The 22,469-nt window shown below is 39.6% G+C and overlaps 1 protein-coding gene across 2 annotated transcripts in view; it reads left to right on the forward strand.

Moving 5' to 3' along the window:
* The window catches only part of LOC116716957 (low-density lipoprotein receptor class A domain-containing protein 4), a 223,127-nt gene that overhangs the window by 99,843 nt on the left and 100,815 nt on the right, over positions 1-22,469 (forward strand). For both annotated transcript variants that reach the window (XM_032557979.1, XM_032557978.1), the window contains one exon: positions 7,776-7,916. In XM_032557979.1, coding sequence (XP_032413870.1) covers positions 7,776-7,916 — 141 coding nt within the window. The remainder of the gene's footprint in view (positions 1-7,775; positions 7,917-22,469) is intronic.

The following is a 22,469-nucleotide window of genomic DNA, read 5'->3' on the forward strand; positions in this document are numbered from 1 at the left end:
AGTCTTGGCTGTCAAACAATTATTAGCCGAATTAGTGAGAAAGAATAGTTAAGTGCAGTGTTATGGAACATGAATAGTTCCACAAATAGCTGAACATATGAGCGCTGAACCTCAGAGGGGATCTGCTGTGTTCCAGATGCTGGTTAATACTCCCATATTTGTATAAGACTTGATTTAAAATGTGGTAGCACTGGGTGGTTAGTGCAGTAGGTTAGCTTAGTTCAGTAGTTTAGTTATATTGTCCGGTATACATCATGCTACAGAATTTGTTGACAAATTTAAACATTCAGGCAGCCTTGCTTAACAGGAGTTTCACATTGCATGTCTGACAGTACCAGATGTACAAAAAGGAGAAAAAAAGAGTTAATTACTTAAAATAACATTCAATTTGCTGAAGTCTTAACAGACATTTAACATTGTGAAGAGGAAGAGAACCTCTAATCCAAAATATGTCATATATAAATATATAATTTGTTGCAATAACGTGCTTCACAAATACAATCTCTCCATTGAAATAGACATTTTTAGACTACCTGTCAGTCTGATTTCTGTCTTTGCTCTGTTCCACTGATTTTGCCCTAATTAAATGAATATTCTTGATTGTGATCAATTAGTTTTACTTTGATTGGCTTATCTTCTGATCACTGCTTCACCTATATCATAGCTTAGTGTCGCTGCAGCTTCTAAAGTCCTTCCATCTGTTCTCTGTTTCACTTTTCTCATTCTTTGATTCTTCGGCCCTTTGATGCATCTCTTGACTGTGAGCATGATCTCTTTCAGATGCTTTACTTTGTATATGGAGGCTTTTAGAAAGGAAGGTTTCTGCTTCTCTTTGATGACCTCCCAGCGCTCGTTGTCAGCCAGGGTTTTTGAATGGACAAGCAGAACAAAATATGTGCTACAGCAACATTGCTACCACACCTCTGTTAGAAACGTAAACCAGGCTTAGGAAAATTTTAACCTCAAGAAAAAGAAAATCCTGTTATAATACTTTTTGCTTTGACTTGTGGCTTCTTATCTGTGCCTGTAAGTTAGTGTACATTCACACCAGCCCTGTTTAGTCCAGCTCTAGTTTATTTGCCTAAAAAGTCAGATTTTGGGGGGAGAAGAGTGAATGCGTCAACAAACTCTGATGCTGACCAAAAAAGCAGATTCATAGTCCACCTCCAAACCTCCATCTGGGGAACTCTGGTGTGGTTCTAATGCATGTGTGAATGCCAACCTGACTGAAGAACGCCATTTCACATTTTGTGAAAAAGGAAGTTGCGCTCAGTGTTTTCTTTAGAGGTTTTCATGTCATTAACTTCAGTGTTTCTTGGTGCAGCGCCACCACAGGTGAGGAGGTGAACAGGTTTTTTAAAGGGTTTGGTTTGTTTGACAGTGCCATGTGAAGGTGAACCACACCAGCTGAAAATGGAACAAATGTTGCAAATTTGGTCCCAAATTGGATCGAGTCTACTGGACTGTCAGGCATGAAAACACCATTAGTCTCAAGAAGCAAAACATTATAGTGACTTACTGGGTTTTAGATGAGTGAAAGAGAAATAATACATAGAGAAGTGACTTTTTGAAAGGTAGCCGTAGCACTTTCTGTCAAGTCAAGCACTACGGTTGACTTGACAACTGTAGACAATATAAAATCAAGGTTTTATATTGTCCTAAAGAACCTGCGCAGCACAGAGATTTATTTTCTAATTACAAAGATATTTCTAACAGTATTCTTCCGCTGCTGTGGCCTTTCATTTAATGTGTCATATATCATATTTATGATCTTTTTAAATGACAATACAGTGAACCCTCGCTATAACATGGTTCATCTTTCACGGCCTCGCTGCTTTGCGGATTTTTTTGTGCAGTTTTTTTTTTCACAGTGCATTGTGTTCTGCGTCCTGATTGGCTTAACAGTCTCCGCGCTTCTTCTCTACCTGTGTGCCAATAACGTTACGCTCTTTAAATATACGTAACACAGCAAATTTTGGTAAATGTTTTTGCCCAGTAGAAAAAAGAGCGACAGCAACGATAACTATGTTCTTCTCTCGGAAAAACTCACCTGCACCACAGGCTTCAGGAGAAAAAGCCACTAGAGAGCGGAGTCAGGCCGCAGCGTCACAGTCAGACAAACAGTGAAATACACAAGTCACAATTTGTCCTACTGTACTTCGTATTGATGATTAAAATAATTATTTTACTGTAGTTATTTGTAAGAAAGCGTTATAGTTGTTTGAAAAAATGCTTGGGCCTGAAAACAGGTTTTGTTCTTTGGTTCAATGTAGAGCAGCGGTCCCCAACCTTTTTAGTCACGTGGACCGGTCAGCCCTTCGGGGGGGGGGGGCTCTTGCTCACTTCTCAAAGCTTTATGTGAAACTAAGTGCTTTGTAGAGCTTTCTTGAACCTAACCCTCTGTCTTGTATTGATCACATTAATTAACCTGCGTGCGTATGAGGGGGAGGATAGGTTAGCAGATTCTTCACATTTTCAAGCGTTTCCAGGCTTTTTGCTTCTAATTTCTATAACAACCTATCAGCAGCGTTGTGTGACTGTGAGGGCAGGATGAGCGGCAGAGGAAACGAGCGACAGCAGAGTAAAAGCAGTGCTGCACAGGACGGAGATGGGGTAAAAGACAAGCTTGAACAAAGTAATCAATCTGAAGCTTCTAGCAGAGAGAGGTGATGAGACCGAAAGAGGAGGTCAGACAGATGATCAAAGTAATAGGTGAGACCAAATCAAAGACTGGAGGAGCAGACAGCCTGAGCAAGTAACTCAGCCTTTACTAATTGCTCTTTCAAAGAAAGGAAAAAGAGCTTTCCAAAGAACAGTCATGCTGGCCTGTTCGTTGAATTGTATTTCTGTTCCTGCCCCTCCTCCTTGCGCCGCCGTCTAGACAGGAGCAGAACAAGCTGTTCTTGTTATGGGTGGAAGAAGAGAAAATGTGCACTGTCATGGGGTCGCTCCCTGCCAGGCAGGCAAAGCGGAAGTGCTGGCATCAGGAGCAGGGCCAGCAAAGCTCTTTCTCCAGTGCTGTGATGTTCATGCTGTGCGTGTGTGTGTGTGTGGGTGCGCCGGGGTGTGTGTGTGGGGGTGCGCGGGCATGTGTGTGTGTGAGTGCATGCTGGCACCTACTTTCCTTCTCAGCCGCTCCTGATTTTTCCTTAAAGAGGCAGTATTATGTAAAATTCTTGACTTTTTTGAGCTTTACATCATGCTATAATGTTATTCCCTCATCAGATACATAACTGGAGGCTTGACTTGATTCTGTCATGCATTTTTGAGAAATCCTTTAATGTTCCACGGCAACAATTCAGCTGTGCACATCACCTTGGTGGACCTAGCTCCGCCTACAAGGACGTAGCTCCTCCTCTGAGCTGCAGTTTTCAAGCTTCAGCCTCATAGATCAGCCCTCCTCCTTCACTCCCCCATTCAGGTCCTTCAGACTAGCCAGCACCAATTAGCAAACACCTGGTGGAATTGCTGAGCTCATCATAAGAGTTACTTCTCAGTGAAATGCTGGTAAAAATGCTGCTTAAAGGGTTAATAGAGGAGGAATGTTGTGATGACATTCTGAAGGCGGAGCTTCAGAAATAGCAGGACTTTTTAAAAAGACAGGGCGTTAAAATACAAAGTCAAATAATTTTTAAGGCATGTTTGATATATATAGCATTTTTATAACAAATGAAGATAACATAATTACTTGATTGTGCTATAAAATGGCAATATGTGCTTGGAAAACACATAATACTGCACCTTTAAAGGTGGCATATTTTGCTGTCACCTGGCTAAGAAACATTGTCCCCAAAATAACAATGAATGAAGACCCAGCATACAGTGCTGTGAAGAACCAACCAGCCAAAAAAACAAAAACACAACAAAACTCATTTTCTCCTTAATAAATCTGGAATTAATTGTGATGAACCACATTTTTTTATGCTGGCTTCTGTTTCCAGGAGTCAAAGTATTCAAAGGATTTTTTGTCATTCCAGTGTGCTGTTCTATGAGAACCAAACATTTGGTAAGTGATGGCTGAGTATCGGCTAATGACTAGAAAAAAAAAAAAAATAGAAAGATAAAAAGAATACGTTTAGGGTGAGAGCTACACAAGTAAATATTCGAATTGGTCATTTTCAATTCTAAGTAAAAATCACAAGGTATATTGGAATATGGAACATAATGTACAAATATGGCTGGGACTTTAACGCGTTACTTTCGATTAATGCGTTAATTTAACGCTTTAAATTAATAGATTTAAAGCGTTAAGGTTTTTTTTTCTTTAGCAGAATTAATGCTGACTTCACTGTAGGGTTCAGCTGGCTGAAAGATGGTACCAATTTCTCTCTTTGCTCTTTCTGCCTCAAAACCATAACAAAACAAAGAGCAGAAGTGTCCTTTATTTTCTCTCACTGGGAAAATTCAGCTGTTTTAGGTGAAACTCAGGATTCCATGGTCCGTTTCCAGAAAACAGAGATAAATGTCTGACAGCAGCGGAGGGCAGAAGCAAGGTCACAACCAGGAGCTCAAACATTGGCTAGTCGTGCTGGACAAATACACACAGGACTGCATTGTGACAAAAAAAGGTTCTTTTCCAAATTATTTTGTCCTAAAAGCTCTATTTTTTTTTATCATGATTGATTTGGCAAAGCAATAAAAAGGAAAAGAATATCCAATATTTTCAGAAACACTGTAGTAAATGTGAACTTCACAGAGCTTATCCGTTTCTGTCCAGTTCTCAGTCATTTCCTTGCTCTGCTGCTGTGTGTTTTTTTTCCCTGCTGCTGATGGTTGGATGGTTTTCTATCCTCTGCAACGTCAATTTGGGGGAAAAAAAAATCAAACTCTAAAAGAGAGAGAAAAAACAGCACTTGTAGTTAGAAAACATATCCATGGAGATGACACGCAGGTGAACACGCCTCCACCGCTCTGTTATTACTTGCTCAAGTTTGTGCAGTTTTAATTACAGTAATGATTTTGCTGGCACTGTTAATTTGGAGGCTATTTTAAATGAGAAATGTGATGTAGGTTATATAGGCGGCATCCAACAGCATCTAAAAGGCCACTTTTTGTGCTATGGTAGAATTAGTAATTCACACACACACACACACCCACACGTACCCCAACACGCCCCCACACACAAACATACGTGCATGCACATCCCCCCCAAACCTCTCAACAACCTGTTTATGGAATTAAATTAGGGAGCAAAGTCTGAAAAATAGATTTGTCTCTACATTAAAAATATCCCTTGAAATGAATATCAGTGTTCTCAAAGCATGTAAAGTTGGTTTTTTTTTCATCCATTTAGATTAAATTATTGGACATTTCTGTGTAACAGGAATTGCATTAGCAGTGACAGTAATAATGGTCTCAGCAAGAGAAGTTTATGCAACATTTTTACAAAGTTGTGCTTATCTTCTTATTATAGCCTAAACAGAGGATAGAATGAACGAAGGCGCAGAAGTTCATTAGACTGTAACAAGCCCAGCGCTCTGCACATTAAATCCCCATGTGGCCCCGCCCCGCTGCTCTGCTTTCAGTCACACAGCCCAGATGATTTGCACTTGACTCACCCTGCGGCAACAAGAAGCGGCAAGATGGAGCCGGAAGACGTTAAACTTAAAGCTAAAAATGGGAGACGTTACACTGCTTGCTCACATTATGGTCTAAAAACAAAAGCTGTAAAATGTTAATTAAAAATATGTTGGGTTTACTTTGGGCTCAGGCCTCTAGTTAAAGTTAATTAGTGGGGTTGGATCGGACTTGGACACAATGTCTACGGGTCAAACTGGAATGCTTTGGCCCGATTCAAACTATGTTTGTGAGTTTTTGCAAATGACAGGTCAAGTTATAGTAAGGCAGCCACTTTTATATGTCGTACTAATTTGGATATGTATCTGGTAGTTTTCAGACCGTCTGCAGTCTGAACAGACATATTGCATTGAATCTGACTTTATTTATGATTTATGTTGTTGACGTGAGACATTATAATTCTGCACCAACAGACACAGTAAATCCAGATGTTAACAATGGCTGAAAATTAGAACTATGAAAGAAGTCTGTGTCAATCCCACCACTCTTAGCTCTGACTACACATCCAAACAGACAAGCAGCAGTCAGTGCTCCACAACACTGCCATTGCTATTAGTTATGTTTTATTTATTTTATTAGCTCCCTTGGTGGTGGTATGATCTTGTGACCATACCGTCGACTCCCATTCCTGAATAACCTTAATGATGATCCACAGACAATGGCATCCATTCTTAAACCGTTCTCACAGAAATCTGATTGTGGTCGCATTTAATTGGTAAGAACGGGAAAAAAAAAAAAGGATTCCAGCAAAAAAACTAGAGCTGAGCATCAAGACCTGCTGTGTGACCGTCAGACTACTAGATCTAAAGAAAGCTTCTGATATCAGCCGCAAAAGAAACTTTGGACGTTTGGAGAGAGAGGGAAATATGTGAGACTGGGCCGGAGCATGAGGCCAGGGAGACAGGTGGGGTAGAGTAAAGAATATTTGGGTCAGTATTGGAATCGTGATATTTTTAAAGTGATTATTTGCTAAATTTGGGAAAACAATGTTTGTATTAGACTTGGAGAATATTGAATGGTGTCAAACATCCCAAGCAACATGCAAGACCTGATGGAGACATGTGGATGGGATGTTTTGTTACACAAATGAAGCTCCAAAAGTGAAAAGAAAGAACAAAAGACTTGAGTTGGAGGCAACAGAGCTAAAGATGTTAAGGTTGTGGTTGCAAGGCAACATATCAGAGTAACAACCAGGATAATCTGACTGTCTGTTTGACTCTATCTTTCAGGTTGGAGTTTTTTGCTTCCCTTTGCTGACCCTCTAACTCGGTGCGGCGCCTCAGCATGGGTTCTGCTATCCCAAAATGTCGGCTCAACACCCCCCCCCCTCCCCACACACACACACACACACACACACACACACCCACACACACAACACTTATGGCCACAGTAACACGGCCTTGCTTTCCAGTGCGTCTAACACTTTGTTATTGCAGTTATCCCTCACCGTGATGAAAGTTCTGCTCGGTTGTTCATTCCCTCCAGAATATGTTTTTCATTCTCACATTCATATGTTTGAGAGTTTTTTTTTTCTTCCCCCTCAGCAGATAGTGCTAATCAGGCATATTAATATTTAGAAGGAAAGCGTTTTGGTAATAACCATGACAAGAGCACATTATGGTTTGAGGCTGCTAAACATCAAAGGCTCATTTGAAGAAAAAAAAAAAAGAAGCTGTTTATTCAATTGTTGTTTTTCATGGGAGGCCCTTTTTTCCATGTCTGTTGTCTGACCTTGTTTTCATATGAACTCAAACCATTAACTCTGCTTTGTGTTTGGTTTTACACATAACCTTGCACATTCTGAACACTTAGACGAGAAACTTCACACAGCAGCCCAGCTTCTCACTGTTGTAGACCAATTAGTTTATCAGTAGTAGCGCACTCTTTCCACTACAATAGCAAGGACACTCTGTGTTTTTATCAAAAATACATCTTTTTTTGTTGTTGTTGTACAATTTCCATTACTTGATTCTAATTTTTGTTTTAATGTAACAATGTCCTACAACAGGCAGCTGGAATGTTTCATCGCTCTTCAAAGGCGGCGTGACCGCCGAACATTTCGCTTAATTACAATGAAAAGCAGCTCGCTGCTGTTGAAGCTCACTCTATTGATGTGACTAATTGCTTTTAATATCAACGCTAAGAAAAGTTTCCTCTCTTCCTCCCTTCCCCGCCCTGCTTTGCTTTGCTTTGTGCAGAGTGCAAGTTCCACTGCACCAACGGGAATTGCTTGCGTCTGGGCTCGCTGATCTGCAACCAGCTGAATAACTGTGGGGACAACAGCGACGAGGAGAACTGTCCCGTGGTGACCCAGCACCCTCCACCTGGAATCTTCAACTGTAAGTGCTGCGGGATGTTGCTCCACCTCAGCTCCTTTATCTGAGGATAGAGGAGCTATCTTTCCTTTTTTTTTTTTTTTTTTGCTGTTTGTCTCTTTTACCTCATCTATCTGCTGTTTTACTGTTGTCTCATCTGTCGGTTGCTCTTGTCAGCAAAGACACGGTTTCTTTGTTTTCTACGTAACTGACGCGTAAAGTTTAAAAAATAGAAATGTCAAACCGAGAGTTGAAAAGTCGACTCTTTGTTTTCAAATTCTCCACTGTATATTTAAGAAAACAATGTAATGAATCACCAAAAATAGCACTGGTCCAGTTAAAGCCCTCACTAACCTTCACCAGGCGACGCTCACATATCTAGCATTTTTTACAGTGTAATAAATCCGTTAGCATTAAATAAAGAGAGTCGTATTCAAGCTGGATGATCATTCATTTCAGAAAAGATTTTTGCCAACATTAAAATAATTATACGCCCATAATTCTGTTTACTTTTTTTTTTTCTCAGAACAAATGTATTTTATACGGCTGGTGAATGCTTTAGCGTTTTTATTTATAGATTATTTAAAAGTTTATGGGTGGAGCAGAAAATGTCCTCCAATCCTGGAATGACGCCACATAAAAACAACCGAACTTCTAACAATAATGTGAAATAAGAATCCAACAAATAAACCAAGTAACACACAACAGAAAAATAAAAGAATTTACCAAAAGCAAAAACCTGTACATAAAGCTGTACTGTAGAAAATGAATTCCTTTCGTATGTTTTCTGTTTTTGTTAGACTTTAGTATTTAAATTATGAAATATTTACTTCACAAAGATAACCTGAATAATTACAAAATGCAGAAGAAGAGAAAACAACTTCTGCATATCCCCTATTCCCATATTAAGTGGCCGCAGCTCTCTTCCTGTTCATGCAGAGAAGACACTGACACACTCTAGGTTGTCCACATTCTAGGAAGTTTTTGCTGCTCATCAATAATCTCTATATTAACACACACTAATGCTGGAGAGCAGAAATGGAAACCTGTCATGGCTGCTGGGCTGCCTCCAGCACAATGGCTGGTTTATTTATTGTTCAGAAGCAATAAATAAACCAAACATTATGTAAAAATTATTTTTACACAATTCTTTTTACAAAATTATGTAAAAAAAACTAATTTTGACATAATTCTGGGATAGCTGTTGTAGCTTCACTTCTTCTAGACAGGGATTTCTATCCAGCTCAAGCAGTTGGTTTGATAACATCTTTTACTGGCAGACTTTTCTACACGGATTAAAAATATCTCATCCTTGATAGATTCTCTCCTCCAGCTGGCATCACGGCTGAAAACAACCCGGAACATTTTTTTCCATGCATGTTTTTCTGGTTTTTGCTTCAGCAACTGCCTCTGTAATTTGCACTGAGATGCACAAAGCAAATAGATCTGTGTGATTCATTTTTTTTCTATTCTTCTTTTTTTAAACCACAGTCTGTATCTGTCCTTGGATGGGACGTGTTTGTGTTTAACGCTGCAGATCCAGCATCACAGGGATCACAGGGATCAGAGGGTCTGTAGTTACGATACTGTTACATGTTTGTTACTGGAAATCAGAATAAATACAGTTTTTCTAACTTTTGCTACATTATACATAAGGTAAAAAAAATAAAATAAAAAATATGTCTGTTCGCCCTATGCTGTATATAGAAACATTTATTTAATTGAAAAAGATGAGTGAAGGTAAACTGGCTTTGGTCAAGGTCTTAGTAACACTCAATTAAAGTCAAGTGAGTTTTTTATGTATAGTGATTTACAGTTTTGACTTTAATCAAACAAATAAAGTGGATTTCATCTATTTTTACACAGTTATACCTAAGCACTCAATTTAAATACGTTGAGGGCCTTTTGATGTGAAAATGTTTTAAAAAGGAACTTAGTTCATTTGAAGTAATGTGAAAGGGCATGAGACGGTGAGGAAGACCTTTTTTTACTTGAGTTTTCAGATGTTTAAGGTGGGAAGGCCAATTCCAAAGCTTCAATTATGCACTCAGTTCATCAAGAATAAGCCTGATTTCTCTATTTATTTATCATTTACATTTACATTAAGTTGTAAATGTAAATGATATTGTTGTATGTTCACTGGTGGCATGACCCCCGTTTCTGTCTGTGGGCGCAGCCTTGCATACGGCTGTGCTTGATTTACAGAAAAAAGCAAGCAAATTATCAGCGGTCTGTATATTTCCTGTTAAAGTTTGACTAAAGAAACGAAGAAAAAGCAGGCGGCAGGAACTTTTTCAATCAAGTAATTTTCTTTTTATAAGTAAAAAATGTGCCTTCAGAAAACTTTGGGGATTATTTACATATACAAAAAAAAAGGCTTTGGGTCCTTTTAAAGTAATTACAACATGCTTATATTTATTATCTTAACTTAAGATATGCTTAAAGAGCAGTGCAGACAAAGGGCTGGCAGAGTTGATCCCAGACAGTGTTTGACGGCGGTTCTCCGCGTCTGGTTTCTGCTCTCCTCTTCTGCAGAAAAGTAATTTGTGTCTCTGGTTGATTCTTTGCAGGTTAGGAACTAAAATAAGCCTATCAATGCTCATTTAAACTGTTAATGCTAGTTTATTTAAGGAAGAAATATTATGTTAAATTGTTGGTTTTTTTTTAGCTTTAGATCATATTATAATGTTATACCCTCATCAAAAACAAACCTGGAGTGTTGCCTTGATTCTTTAATGCATGTTTGAGAAATCCTTTAATCTCCATGGCAACCATTCAGCTGTGTAAAACGCCTTGGTGGACCTAACTCTGCCTTTGAGGTGAAGCCCCTCCTCTGCGCTCCAGTTTCCAAGCTTCCACCTCACACTGCTGCCCTCGCCCACGACTCCCTCACTCAGTTCCTTCAGACTAGCGGCAGAAATTAGCAAACACCTTATGGAACTGCGCATCTGCTGAGCTCATTATAGGAACTACTTCTCAGTGCAACGCTGGTAAAAAATTTTTTATTAAAGGGTTAATAGAGGAGCCATGTTGTGACGACTTCCTGAAGGTGAAGTTTCAGATACAGCAGGAGAGAGCCAATTTCAAGGAGTAGAATACCAAAGTCAAACTTATATATATATATACAGTACAGACCAAAAGTTTGGACCTTCTAATTCAATGGGTTTTCTTTATTTTAATGACTATTTATAAGGCAAGAAATCCCACTTATTAACCTGACAGGGCACACCTTTGAAGTGAAAACCATTTCAGGTGACTACCTCTAGAAGCTCATCAGGAAAATGCAGAGTGTGTGCAAAGCAGTAATCACAGCAAAAGGTTGCTACTTTGAAGAAACTAGAATATAAGGGCTATTTTCAGTTGTTTTACACTTTTTTGTTTAGTGCATATTTCCACATGTGTTATTCATAGTTTTGATGCCTTCAGTGTGAATCTACAATGTCAATAGTCATGAAAATAAAGGAAACTCATTGAATTAAAAGGTGTGTCCAAACGTTTGGTCTGTACTGTATATATATATAACTTTCATAACAACTGAAGGTAATATAATTGCTTGATTGTGCTATAAAATACCAATATATTTCTGGAAAATACATATTACTGTCCCTTTAAGGGGGAAAAAGCATTTTGTTCCCTGTATTTTGTGCTGTACGGGTGGATTTGTTCGCGTCGTACTTTATGAGCTCAATATGAACTGTTGAGCTCCACTGTCCAGGGAGCGAGATGAGAACGTTCCCTCAGCTCATCGTGATCAATGGGAACAGCAGGGGAACGGGGGAGAGAGGGGAGGAGATGCAGAGACAGAGGGAAAGAGAGAAAGAGAGAGGGAGGGAGAGAGAGAGGGTGAAGGACACCAGTGGGCTTCTTCGATGGCTGTCTGCCAGACCACTTTGATGTGCTGCAGCAGTTGCTTTCAACAACTTTTAGGAGGAGAGGGGAAACTTTTTACAGCAGCACTTTCATCCTTGGCTTTCTGAGAGAGAGCAGTACGTGTGTGTCTGGCAGGGCTCCTTACCTTCTCCTCCATCTTTTTCTCTCATCTCACCCTCTCTCATCCATTTCCCTCCCCTTAAATGCTTTTCACCTCTCCAACCTTGTTTTGTGAATTCATCTATTTTTTTCCCTTCTCTTCTTCTGTCTACCTCTCTCTCATCCCACAAGGTGTAGTAAGAAACTTTTTTTTGGTTTGTTCTTGTTTTGTTGGTGGGGTTATTTGGCAGGCATTTGATGGGGGGGGGGGGGGGGTCATTCCTGATAAATACAACCTTGAGATGGGTACTTAAAATACTGTATTCAGGTGTCTGGGGTGAATGCTAATGTGTCTGCTGTGGGAAAAGCTGTAGAGCGATTGTAATTTTCTGAGCTGGTGCACATTTTCCTGCGACGCCTGAGAGACCTGGAGGGAGCGAGGGATGGGTGAAGGAAGAGAGAAAAGGAGAAAAGGGAGTTATTGGCTAAAAAAAAAAAAGCTGACAGGGTTTTGAAAAGATCGGAGACAGAGACGGATGGAGAGGAGCGATAAAAGAGAGAAGATGGATGTAGACGGTGGGATAGACGGAAAGAAAGGGGGACGAGGAGGGAAAAGAGGAGAAGGATAATGATAGAGATGTAGCAAATGTTTGCGTGGTAATGGAGTTTGCCATCTTGTTCCTGCCGCTGGCTGCTGCCGTGGCGGTGGCAGACAGATGGATCATGAATACTGTCTAGACACACTGCAGCCTGACGCCCCACATCTCACTGCCTGCACCTCCTCTGCTCCCCACCCAGCTTATCTACCCCCCCGGACCCTCCAACAGAGGCAGTCACCACAACTGCCAGTTGTTTTAGCATCATAGCGCAAAAAAGAAAAAAAACCCCGGTAATTAACTATTATCTTGTTCTGTTTAATGAAATAAAGTAATGTCACTACCTGCTTTTCAGTACGTCAAATCGGCAGAGCCAAAATTCATTGACTGGATGGTGAATGATATCAGTTAGCTGTTTGAATTGCTAGGATAGACTATTAAAATATCAATCGTGCTCAAGGCCTTTTGTTGACTTTGAAATATTTTTTAAGCAGTTTTAAACTTAGTGCACTTATGTTTCATTTTGGAATTCCTCTTTTTGTATTATCAAATTTTGAACATTCTTTAAATCTAATAACTCGAGGCCCACAATGCTTTGGCTACAAGTTTCTTTGAATTCAATATGAAAGACGGCTGGTCTTTTATATCACTCATATCAAATGATAATGGTCTTACGCTACTATTTAACTGAGCAGTGCTACTGTTTCTGACTGTTTAATTTATTTTTCACTATTGTTACGGTAAGAGACTTTTCAGAGTGAATTGTCCAGGATTTTTGGTTTCGTATCGACTCCATGTGTCTAACATTAAGTATCTTCTGATTAGCGGTGGGACTTGATTCAAATTTTTAATGTGGTTAATTGCAGGGTCTGTAACTAATCACATATTAATCAAACCATGTTTCAACAAAATAAGCAATATTTTTAACAAAAAAAAAAGATTTTGCTGCTAAATTATTCCATAAGAAGACATAGAAGCTCAACAACAAAGACATTTGTTTTCATTCTGTTATTTAGTTTATTCAACCTTCAGATTATACCCAATGGGTGTTATTTCCTCTTTCAGTTTTTCAGAAACTCCTGATTATTCATGGAAATATTTATTTAGAAATGTGGTCTGTGAATGCTGACATTAGCATTTGGGACGTCTGTGTAGTTTTAGCATTGAAGGACGTGAACAGTTGATTCACTATTAGGCAATTCAAGTTGGAGTGAGAGGAATGTTTAAGACCTTTTGTTGATATCAAAGATGTTGTTTGGCTCGGTAATTCTCCCTACACCATGAAGGACGGTTGTTTACAGCGCACACAATTTCAGGTAAGCTTCATAGCGCAGCCTACTTCATGATCGAGATGATGCGCTACACACGTCACATTAGTGAATGGGTGAAATCAGATCCGTTTGTTTCAAGCGTCAACAGAGTCCACACAAAGCGTAGTTCATTGTGTCTCAGTATTTGCTTTTTTTTCTGTAACTCATCTGTAAATAGTGATTATTTTGACAAGTGTAGTGAGCTGTCAGTCTCCATGGGTGGCACCTGCGGTCTCCCTTCAGGTACCAGAGGTGGCCGGTGCTTGACCACCCTTTTAGCTCCTGTCAGCCATTTTCAATCACAACCCAACAACGGCTTCTAGGGATTCTGTCATTATCTAGTGTGCCCTCTTTAAATTTGACATTTTATGAATTAACACCAGACTTGTATAGCACTTTTCAGGACCCTCAAAAATGCTTTGCAAAGAAATCAGTAATTCCCATACATGCACACATTCACACACTGGTGGAAAGCTACCGGACTGTAGTCACAATTGCATTCCAGTAATTTGGCTAAGGATACAACGACAGAGGCAGATGGAGTGGGAATTGAACCAGTGACCCACAGATTGCAGGGTGAACTCCTACCACCATTGCCCTCCAATGGAATGACATCATACTTGTATAGCATTTTTAGCTTTTTAAGCATAAACGTGTGATAATAAAAAGATTATCTAGTCTTCAGCCGTCTACCTAGAAAATGCCTGCCTGAGTCGGTGTGTGTCCCCACCAACATGGATGCCTTTCAAAACACATTTCTTCCACTGTGTTTGCACCTGTCATCCACATGGAAGTGGCCTTTTTGTTGAGAACGCTTGCAAATTGAAGACTTTATTTCATTTTCAGCCACTCAGTGAGTTCTTGACAAAAATGCATTTTGGGGAAACATTGACCTTGGTTGTTGTTGCTGCCCATCAATTCAGGAAAGGTTTCAATCTCTTTAGACACTTTGAAGGCCAGCCTCCATCCTTTTCAGGAGCAGTTATTCAAACAAATTCTTCTGGAACCTGACCGTTTGTTCTACAAAAACACAAAAATACAGAAGATTCCACATTGTTTTATAGCAGCACAAGTCATCTTCATTAATATCACCAACAACAGTTCTGCAATGTTTCAGACCAACGTTGGATTCAGGGTTAGGAAGCAAGGTGATGGGGCAAAGGGTTTGTTCGGTGCCATAGAACCTGGGCTACTGTATTCAAATTCACATAGTTAAAAAATATATATATTTTTTTACTCTTCATTTATTCTTTGCAGAAGTTCATATTACAACTAGTATATTTTTGCACAACCAGACAATGCATTTAGTAATTTTTTTAATATTAATACACATTCGAAATGAACTTTTCTTACAATATCAGCCCAGATTTACATATCAGCCTATCCCCCAATGTTAATTGGATATCACATCTCTGTTTTTCTGCACTGCTTTCATTTCACACACACCCCGACTCACCCCCCCACACACATAAATATATATATATGTATAGATATATATATATATATAATTATCACTTTGATCTTTGTGAACCTACATACCTCGATGCAATGCCGCCGTCATACCTGTATATTCCTCACTGTGCAACTATTAAAGAATATTCAATTCAATTCAATATGTCCACTTCTAGGAGATTAATCAAAGTTATTTACCAGTCTGCTATATATTGATCACTCCATATAATTTTGCACGAAAAAAATTGCAAAAATGGTTGTACCCAGACAGTATTGTGCCTGTAAGGAGTGTTTTTTCTCTAAAAACAATGAAAATGTAGTGACCAGTGAGGTAATAATACTGCCTGCCTAAAGTGCCCTTTATCTGGTGGAAAGCCGTCAGAGACAATACGCGCTCTTGAGAGTGTGTTTCAACACAGATCACAAGGGGAATGTGGCGGTGCACTCTGCTTTCTCATTTCAGACGAGCTCGTCTCTACTCTCTCGTTGAGCTCCGTTTAAGTGAGGGGAGGGGACAGAGACATGAGGACGAGTTGGATCGATGGTCAGCTCCAGCTTAACCATTGATCACCATTCAGTGCAAAGAGCACTTCACTAGCATCCAGCAGGCATTCAGGCGGGTCAATTGATTCTGTTTGTGTTGGGGATTCATAACTGCGTAGGCTCATTATTGACTACCAAGTGACTGCAGACAGTGCTTCAGACAGGGCTGCCGGGTGCTGCTGACTCAGCATCTTTTATTCCGAAGCAGCAAAATTATTTTTCTATTCCGAGGAAAAGCTAGAAACTCTGAAAAATGGCAAATATACTTAATGGTTAGCACTTATGTAGCAAGAAAAACAAAACATTATACAGTTCCCATCACATGAAAATGAAAGTAGCATTATTGTGAAAATATGCTGTTTTTGTGTTAACAATAACGATAAATCAGAGTCAAAGTGGATTGCTTTAAATATTTCACACAACAATTAAAAGCTTGGTGTTTGTAATTTGCTTCCAAAAACCAGGCCAACAGCTACTTTTCAGATTTCCCAGTCCACTTTGGTTTCCATGCTTCTACATTTTGGATGCAGTACTCCCTTCCTGCCACTTGGGTTCAGTCTCAAATAGGGCAGGGCAGCACGATTCAAAGGCCTGTAAAAGCGCCTTGAGCAGCAAGAACCTGATTCACTCATTTTCTACAAGAACCGCTAGTTATCATATTACCTCAGTTTATTAATTCTTGTCAGGAATTTGTTTCTGCACAGCTCTCTGAAGGTCCCACCATAGACCTTTGATCAGTTTTGAAGTCCAGACTTTGACTGGACCGCTGCAAAACTCTTTTCTTTTCATTTTCAGCTGTGCTGCTATAGATTTGCGGCTGCGTCTTGATATTTGCTTTAAATTTGACCAATATTCAGGTGTCGGACAGACAGCTCAGCCTCACATGTGACTCTCCTGCATACAGGAGAGCTCATGTTTGACTCAGACACTGAAAGGTGGCCCGGTTCTAAGGACACTAAACATTAGCAGACCTTGTCCTGCCAAACCCTTTCAAACAGGCAAAACTTAACTTGTTTTGAAAGTTTTATTGTGATTAACATAAATTCTGAACTACCAAATGAGTCCTGCAAAGTCTAAGACAGATCTCTTGAGTCTTTAGCTTTTTCTCAGAATTTAACCTTGGCTTACCATGACTGTATCAGCTGTTTGAATGTCTTATCCAGTTTTATCTGCTGTTTTTCTAAGCGTATCAGATCAAAACGATGCTCTTAAATAGAATTCAAACCTCAGAGCTGCAGCCTTTCCATTTACTGTTTCATCTTAATTCCCTCCAACATTTCACATATTACTTTACCACTATTGTTGTAAGGAATTAAACTTAAATAAACAGTGACACCTGTGTTAGCCAGAAAGACTTCAGAACTTAAGCATTTAATGGTGATCTAAATATCGCAGATGTTTTGCACATCTTCCAAATGGACTCTTCACGTTCGTGTGCTCACAGCGAAATTCTCTCAAGGACTAGTGAGTAGTTCATGTAATGAGGAAGGTGAGCTTTTGTGTGTGATGTGAAAGAATCCAAAGGAACTAAAATTAAGTTTCCTCCTTAGTTTCTTAGTTCTCAAAGGGGAGTTTTCACATGTGATAGTCTGGTAGACTCCTTTCGTTTGGGGACATTTCGTTTGCAACATTGTTTTCTTTTTTAGCTGATGGGGTTTGCTTTCACACTGCACTGTGGCAAAAGAACCAAACTCTTTGAAAAACCTGTTCCTGAAGAACCAACTGAAAGAAATAACAGGAAAACCTCTGAAAAAGACACTAAGCGCACCTTTCTTTTTCCTGAAATGGAAACAAAAATGGAGTGACGTCAAATTTTAGAGGTTGTAGGATTTCTCTTTTGTGCTTAGTAAATGTGCCAAATACTCTTTAACAATGGGCCCGTCATGAGCTATTTCTTCTGCTAGCTCTAGGCGCCTGTTTGCTTTGGTTGTTTTTACCCAGAATTCCCTGCGCTTTAGTGCATTTTCTGCTTTTGGAGCGTTCTCCGGTTGACTTGGCATTTACATACGCATTCAAACCGTGCCAGAGTTCACTTCAACTGAAGCAAAATTTTCGGTGGACCAAAGTTCACTTTTTTGGCCCACATCACAGTTTGATTGTGCATTCACACCTCCCCAAATAAACTGGACTTTCTAGGGAAACAAATTAGAGTTTGATTAAGTGGACTAACCAGGTATGGTGTGAATGCACTCTTTTAAATGCTTCTACTGTTGTTATTTTCACACTTTTATATGAGAGCAGCTTAGTTTGTTGATTTTGGTTGTGAACATTTCTTTTGAGTATAGAAATTTCAGGCCATAATGTCTTTAAGGTTTTATCAGGCTCTCCCATTATTAGCTCAATGCCTCTCACAATTTTGTCAACAGCAAAGATTATTAAAACATCTTTTTGATTTCTACTCTCACCAATCCTAATCGTAAAAGCGACCCATAAACTTTTTTATTTTATCCTTTTTGTAATCTGATCCTTCCCAATCTGATGGTCATCTGCAATTTCTCTTTGCTCCCCACTCTTTTTTTACCGACTCTCTCAATCTAAAACAATTTTCCTACAGTTGAACCTTTCTGCCTTTTATTTTTCACACAGTTTTGACTCCAGGTAGCCCAATTGATTGAGTTTCAAAGTATGGCGTCTGTAAGATGTCAGAGTGGCGTTGTGTGCAGCTGTAGTCATTGCCACCACTTAATCTCCTCTGTGACTCATTGGTCAATTAGGCAGCAAGTGAATCTAGCCACAGGATGTTATTGCTAAGTGAAAAGAACCATTGGGAGTTGGGCAGTAGTGGCAGAGGGATGGATGATAGGTTGATCATTGCTGTGGTTAGATGACGGTGGCGCCCAGACCACAGACATGCCTCGGAAATGTTTGTGTGTGTATGTGTGCGTCAGAGATCAAATGTAAATCACTCTTGCATTTGACTGAATTAGGATCACATTAATTGTGATAGAAAAATCTGCTTGTCTTAGCATCTTAAAAATGTCCCGAATTTATATTTTTGATCTGTAACTCCTTGTCTGCCACCTAACCCATCAAGCATTTATAAATTATTTCCACTCATTGTTCTCATGTGTTGAAGGCAGTTTGTTCTCGTTCTCTGTGATCAATGAGTTGCTCGTGATTGATGTGTGTGTTGGGTTTAAGTTGTGACAGCTGACACAATCTGCAGTCGATCGTTTTCAGTGAAGATTTCTTTGCTCTTAGAAAACACTTCACATGCTCGTCTCAACATAAAACATCCGCTGAATGTCAAGTCTCTGGTATAATGTGAGGAATCCCCAAGAGCCGACCGAGTTGCCATTTAGCCACAGTGTTTTATGACTCATTTGTCTGAGGTGTTAGCATTCTCATTGTCGCTGCCATGTTAGCTGATCTGAGTTTACATTGTGCTCTGCATGTCAGAAAAAATCACATCACACAACAAACATCTGAGGGAAACATCTTGGGGAATGGCCGACCGTTGATAGCTAGCATAAGCAATGAAAAGGTTTTAATGCCCTGTAATCAGAGATACTTGAATCAATTGGATGGAATTTTCACCTTGATCAGCCCAACTCAACTGAAGACTTGTCAGCAACTTAAAAATCCTAAATTCTTTTAGGGGAGGAGCATTATGCAACATTTTGAGCATGCTATGCTGTGATTAACTCATTAGACACACACCTGGAGTTTTGCTTTGAGTCATTCATGCATGTTTGAGAAATTCTTGCAACTCCACACTGAATGCCTGCTCTTACAATGCGACACCTTTTTACCCAAAGCTCCACCTTGGAGGTTCAGTCCCCAGCTTCTGCTCCACAGTGCACCCTTCCCTCCACCAGACTAGCTTAGCAGCAATTAGCAAACGCTAGGTAGAACTGTTCATCTGAGCTCATCATACAGACTACAATGCTCCTAAGAAAGGTTGTCAACCAAAAAATGCAAAATACCCCCTCTTTAAAATAAGTGAAATCATCGTACCAAGCATACCATGTTGCAGTAAATGCAACATGCTTTGGTGTAGGGCCTGTTTCTGACTGAAGAACACTCAATCATAACTATGTTAAGTACTAGTGACACAGGATGCACAAAGCTAGTAAGAAAGTAAATTGTATGTTTTGTAGAATCATATTGGTTCTGCCTGACTTCTGGCCAATTCAAAATCAAAGTATTGTAACCCAAACTGTCAATTACTTTACTGTCGTAACTGAGCAGAGAAATGATCTGTTCTATCAATCTGTATTAAAACATATCTAAAGGATCCTCTGACTGAAGACAGTCTGTTGTATTATAGTCATGTGAAGGGGATTCTTAGAGTTGCCAGTCACATTCTTCATTTGCTGAAGCATTCTTCTTAGTACAATCCATCTATATTGGCTATATTGCCCAGAACAGAGCCAGTGTTCTTTATCAGCTTTGTGTGCTTCTTTAAGTCCCTGGATCAGATGCTGCTACCCCAGTAGATTACTGCAGAAGAGATTGCACTCTCCATAACAGAGATTTAGAAGAGCCTCCTAAGTAGTACAGTCTATCCTGTCCTTCCTTCCCGTACAGCTTCACTGTCGCCGCCCACAAGCTCTTTGCAGAGTTTACAGAGTCTGTTTCTCTCTCTGATACACCCGACAACGGCCAAGTCTTTCATTTACTGCTGCACAGGACAGGACTCCGGCTTGTACTGAAGTTTGAGGTACAGTATGAAAAGGAATGCTGAGAGGATAGAACCCTGTGCTTCTCCTGTCCTGCTGACCATCTCCTGATTTGGTTGATGATAACAATGGATAAACATCAGATTCCATGATTAAAATTGAAGATAAAGCATTTGATGTGTGACAGGGAAGTTGTGGGTGAAGAGAGGGCAGGAGGTCTGTTTGACTTTGGGAAGGAAAATAGGACTCTATTGGAGAATGTGTTCACTCTGTCCAGACTTTCATCAAGTCTTCACTAAATGTAAGCGAAGCTGAACATATTACAGCCACATACTCTGTTTTATCCATTTGAGCTCTGTTTGTGAGGGAACATGCTGAATGTGGAAACGCTGGCAGCCCCTTGGAGTTAAGTTAAATATCTATATTCTCTTTGGCAGAGGGACCAAAATGGTAGACCAAAGTTCTGATTCAGGCCCATATGAACTCTCATTTGGATCCAGATAGATTGCAGTTAAATGTTTTTATAATTGTGCATTGTCACTTTTATAGTAAAACATTTTAATGTGGAACTTTTCTACGCTCTGCAGTACTGGTAGTAATAGAGCTGGAGCCTGTGTGCTTCCTGTTAATCTTTAAAGAGGGTGACACTTTATTTGAAGGGGTGTGCATAAGACTGACATCACACTGTCATAAACATGACATAACACCTGTCATGAACATGAAGGAGTCTACATGAATGGTTATGACTGTTGTCATGAAGTGTCATTTGGTAAATAATCACACTTTTAATGCAAAGTTGACACTTTTAATGGATTTTCAATGCAGGTTTTAATGAAACTTTGCATTGAAAGTGTAACTGTTAACTGAATAATGCAAAGTCGGCCCTTTCAAAGAACTTTTAAAGCAACTTTTAATGAGATTTTGCATTAAAAGTGTTATTATTTACCGAATCACACTTAATAACAACAGTCGTAAATGTTCATGAAGAGTCTTTCATATTCATAGCAGGTGTCATCTCATGTTTATGTCATGTCAGTCTCATGCACACCAGTTCGAATAAAGTGTTACCTTAAAGAGATATCAACTAGTGAAGAAGTAGAGATTGGTAAAGTCAAGAAGAATTCTTCAGATTGGACAAGAAGTTTCTTTTCTAATACAGAGTTTATTGCCTGTTTGTGTTACATTTCCAGAGACAACTGTGAATATTAGACTTTGCAAAGAGTTACTACAAAATCTAAAACAAAGGATCTTCCCACCTAAATTCTGACAGTTTTGGAGTTGAGCTGCAGAGGCAAAGACTTCCAACTTGATTTAGACCTGTGCTCTAAAGACTTTAGACTTTTTCAAGAAGACTTCCCATTAACCTCCCCTTTCTCACTCCTGCTCTCTGGAGGTTCCTCTTCAGTTTCCCATCTTTCATCCTCCCTGGGTTTGTTAACGCCTCTCTTTCTAAACCTGGTGGCAGGCTTCGAAGCCTTTTGAGCCCTTTTTTTTTTCTTTCCTCGTCTTTGTTTCATTCAAACCAGACATGAGTGGTGTCTGGCTGTATATCTGCCAGTGAACTAAAGCCGACAGCAGCTGCAGATCCTAAAATCTCCAACTGATTTGTAGGACTGCAGCTTGAAGATGATGGCTCAAACGGCCATCCTTCCATGTGGTCAGCTGCAAACACACACCACCTGTTGAGTTAAAAAATAATTCAACCGATGTGGACAGAACTGGTTCGATGACTGTTGAGTTGTTATGATCCACAATATCGTTTGATTAGGGCACATTCACACCAGTCAGCTTTAGTCAAACTCTAGTTTGTTTACCTAGAAAGTCTGGTTTGTTTGGGGATGTGTGAATGCGTGTAATGCACATGTGAACACCAAGCGGATCAGAGACCACTCCAAGAGCAGGGAGCGAACTACTGTACAGCACAGGGTATTCTGGGTAAAAACAACCAAAACAAACACGCAAGTCTATCGCTAGAATGAAAAATGGCTCATTGTCCTTTGCGAAAGACAAAATAGAAATCCTACAAGTAGTAAAATCTCATTTGGAAATTCAGGTAACAAGCAGCAAAGTGAGAGTCAAATAGCA

The sequence above is a fragment of the Xiphophorus hellerii genome, chromosome 3, assembly GCF_003331165.1.
Source record: "Xiphophorus hellerii strain 12219 chromosome 3, Xiphophorus_hellerii-4.1, whole genome shotgun sequence".
Classification (NCBI taxonomy): Eukaryota; Metazoa; Chordata; class Actinopteri; order Cyprinodontiformes; family Poeciliidae; genus Xiphophorus; species Xiphophorus hellerii.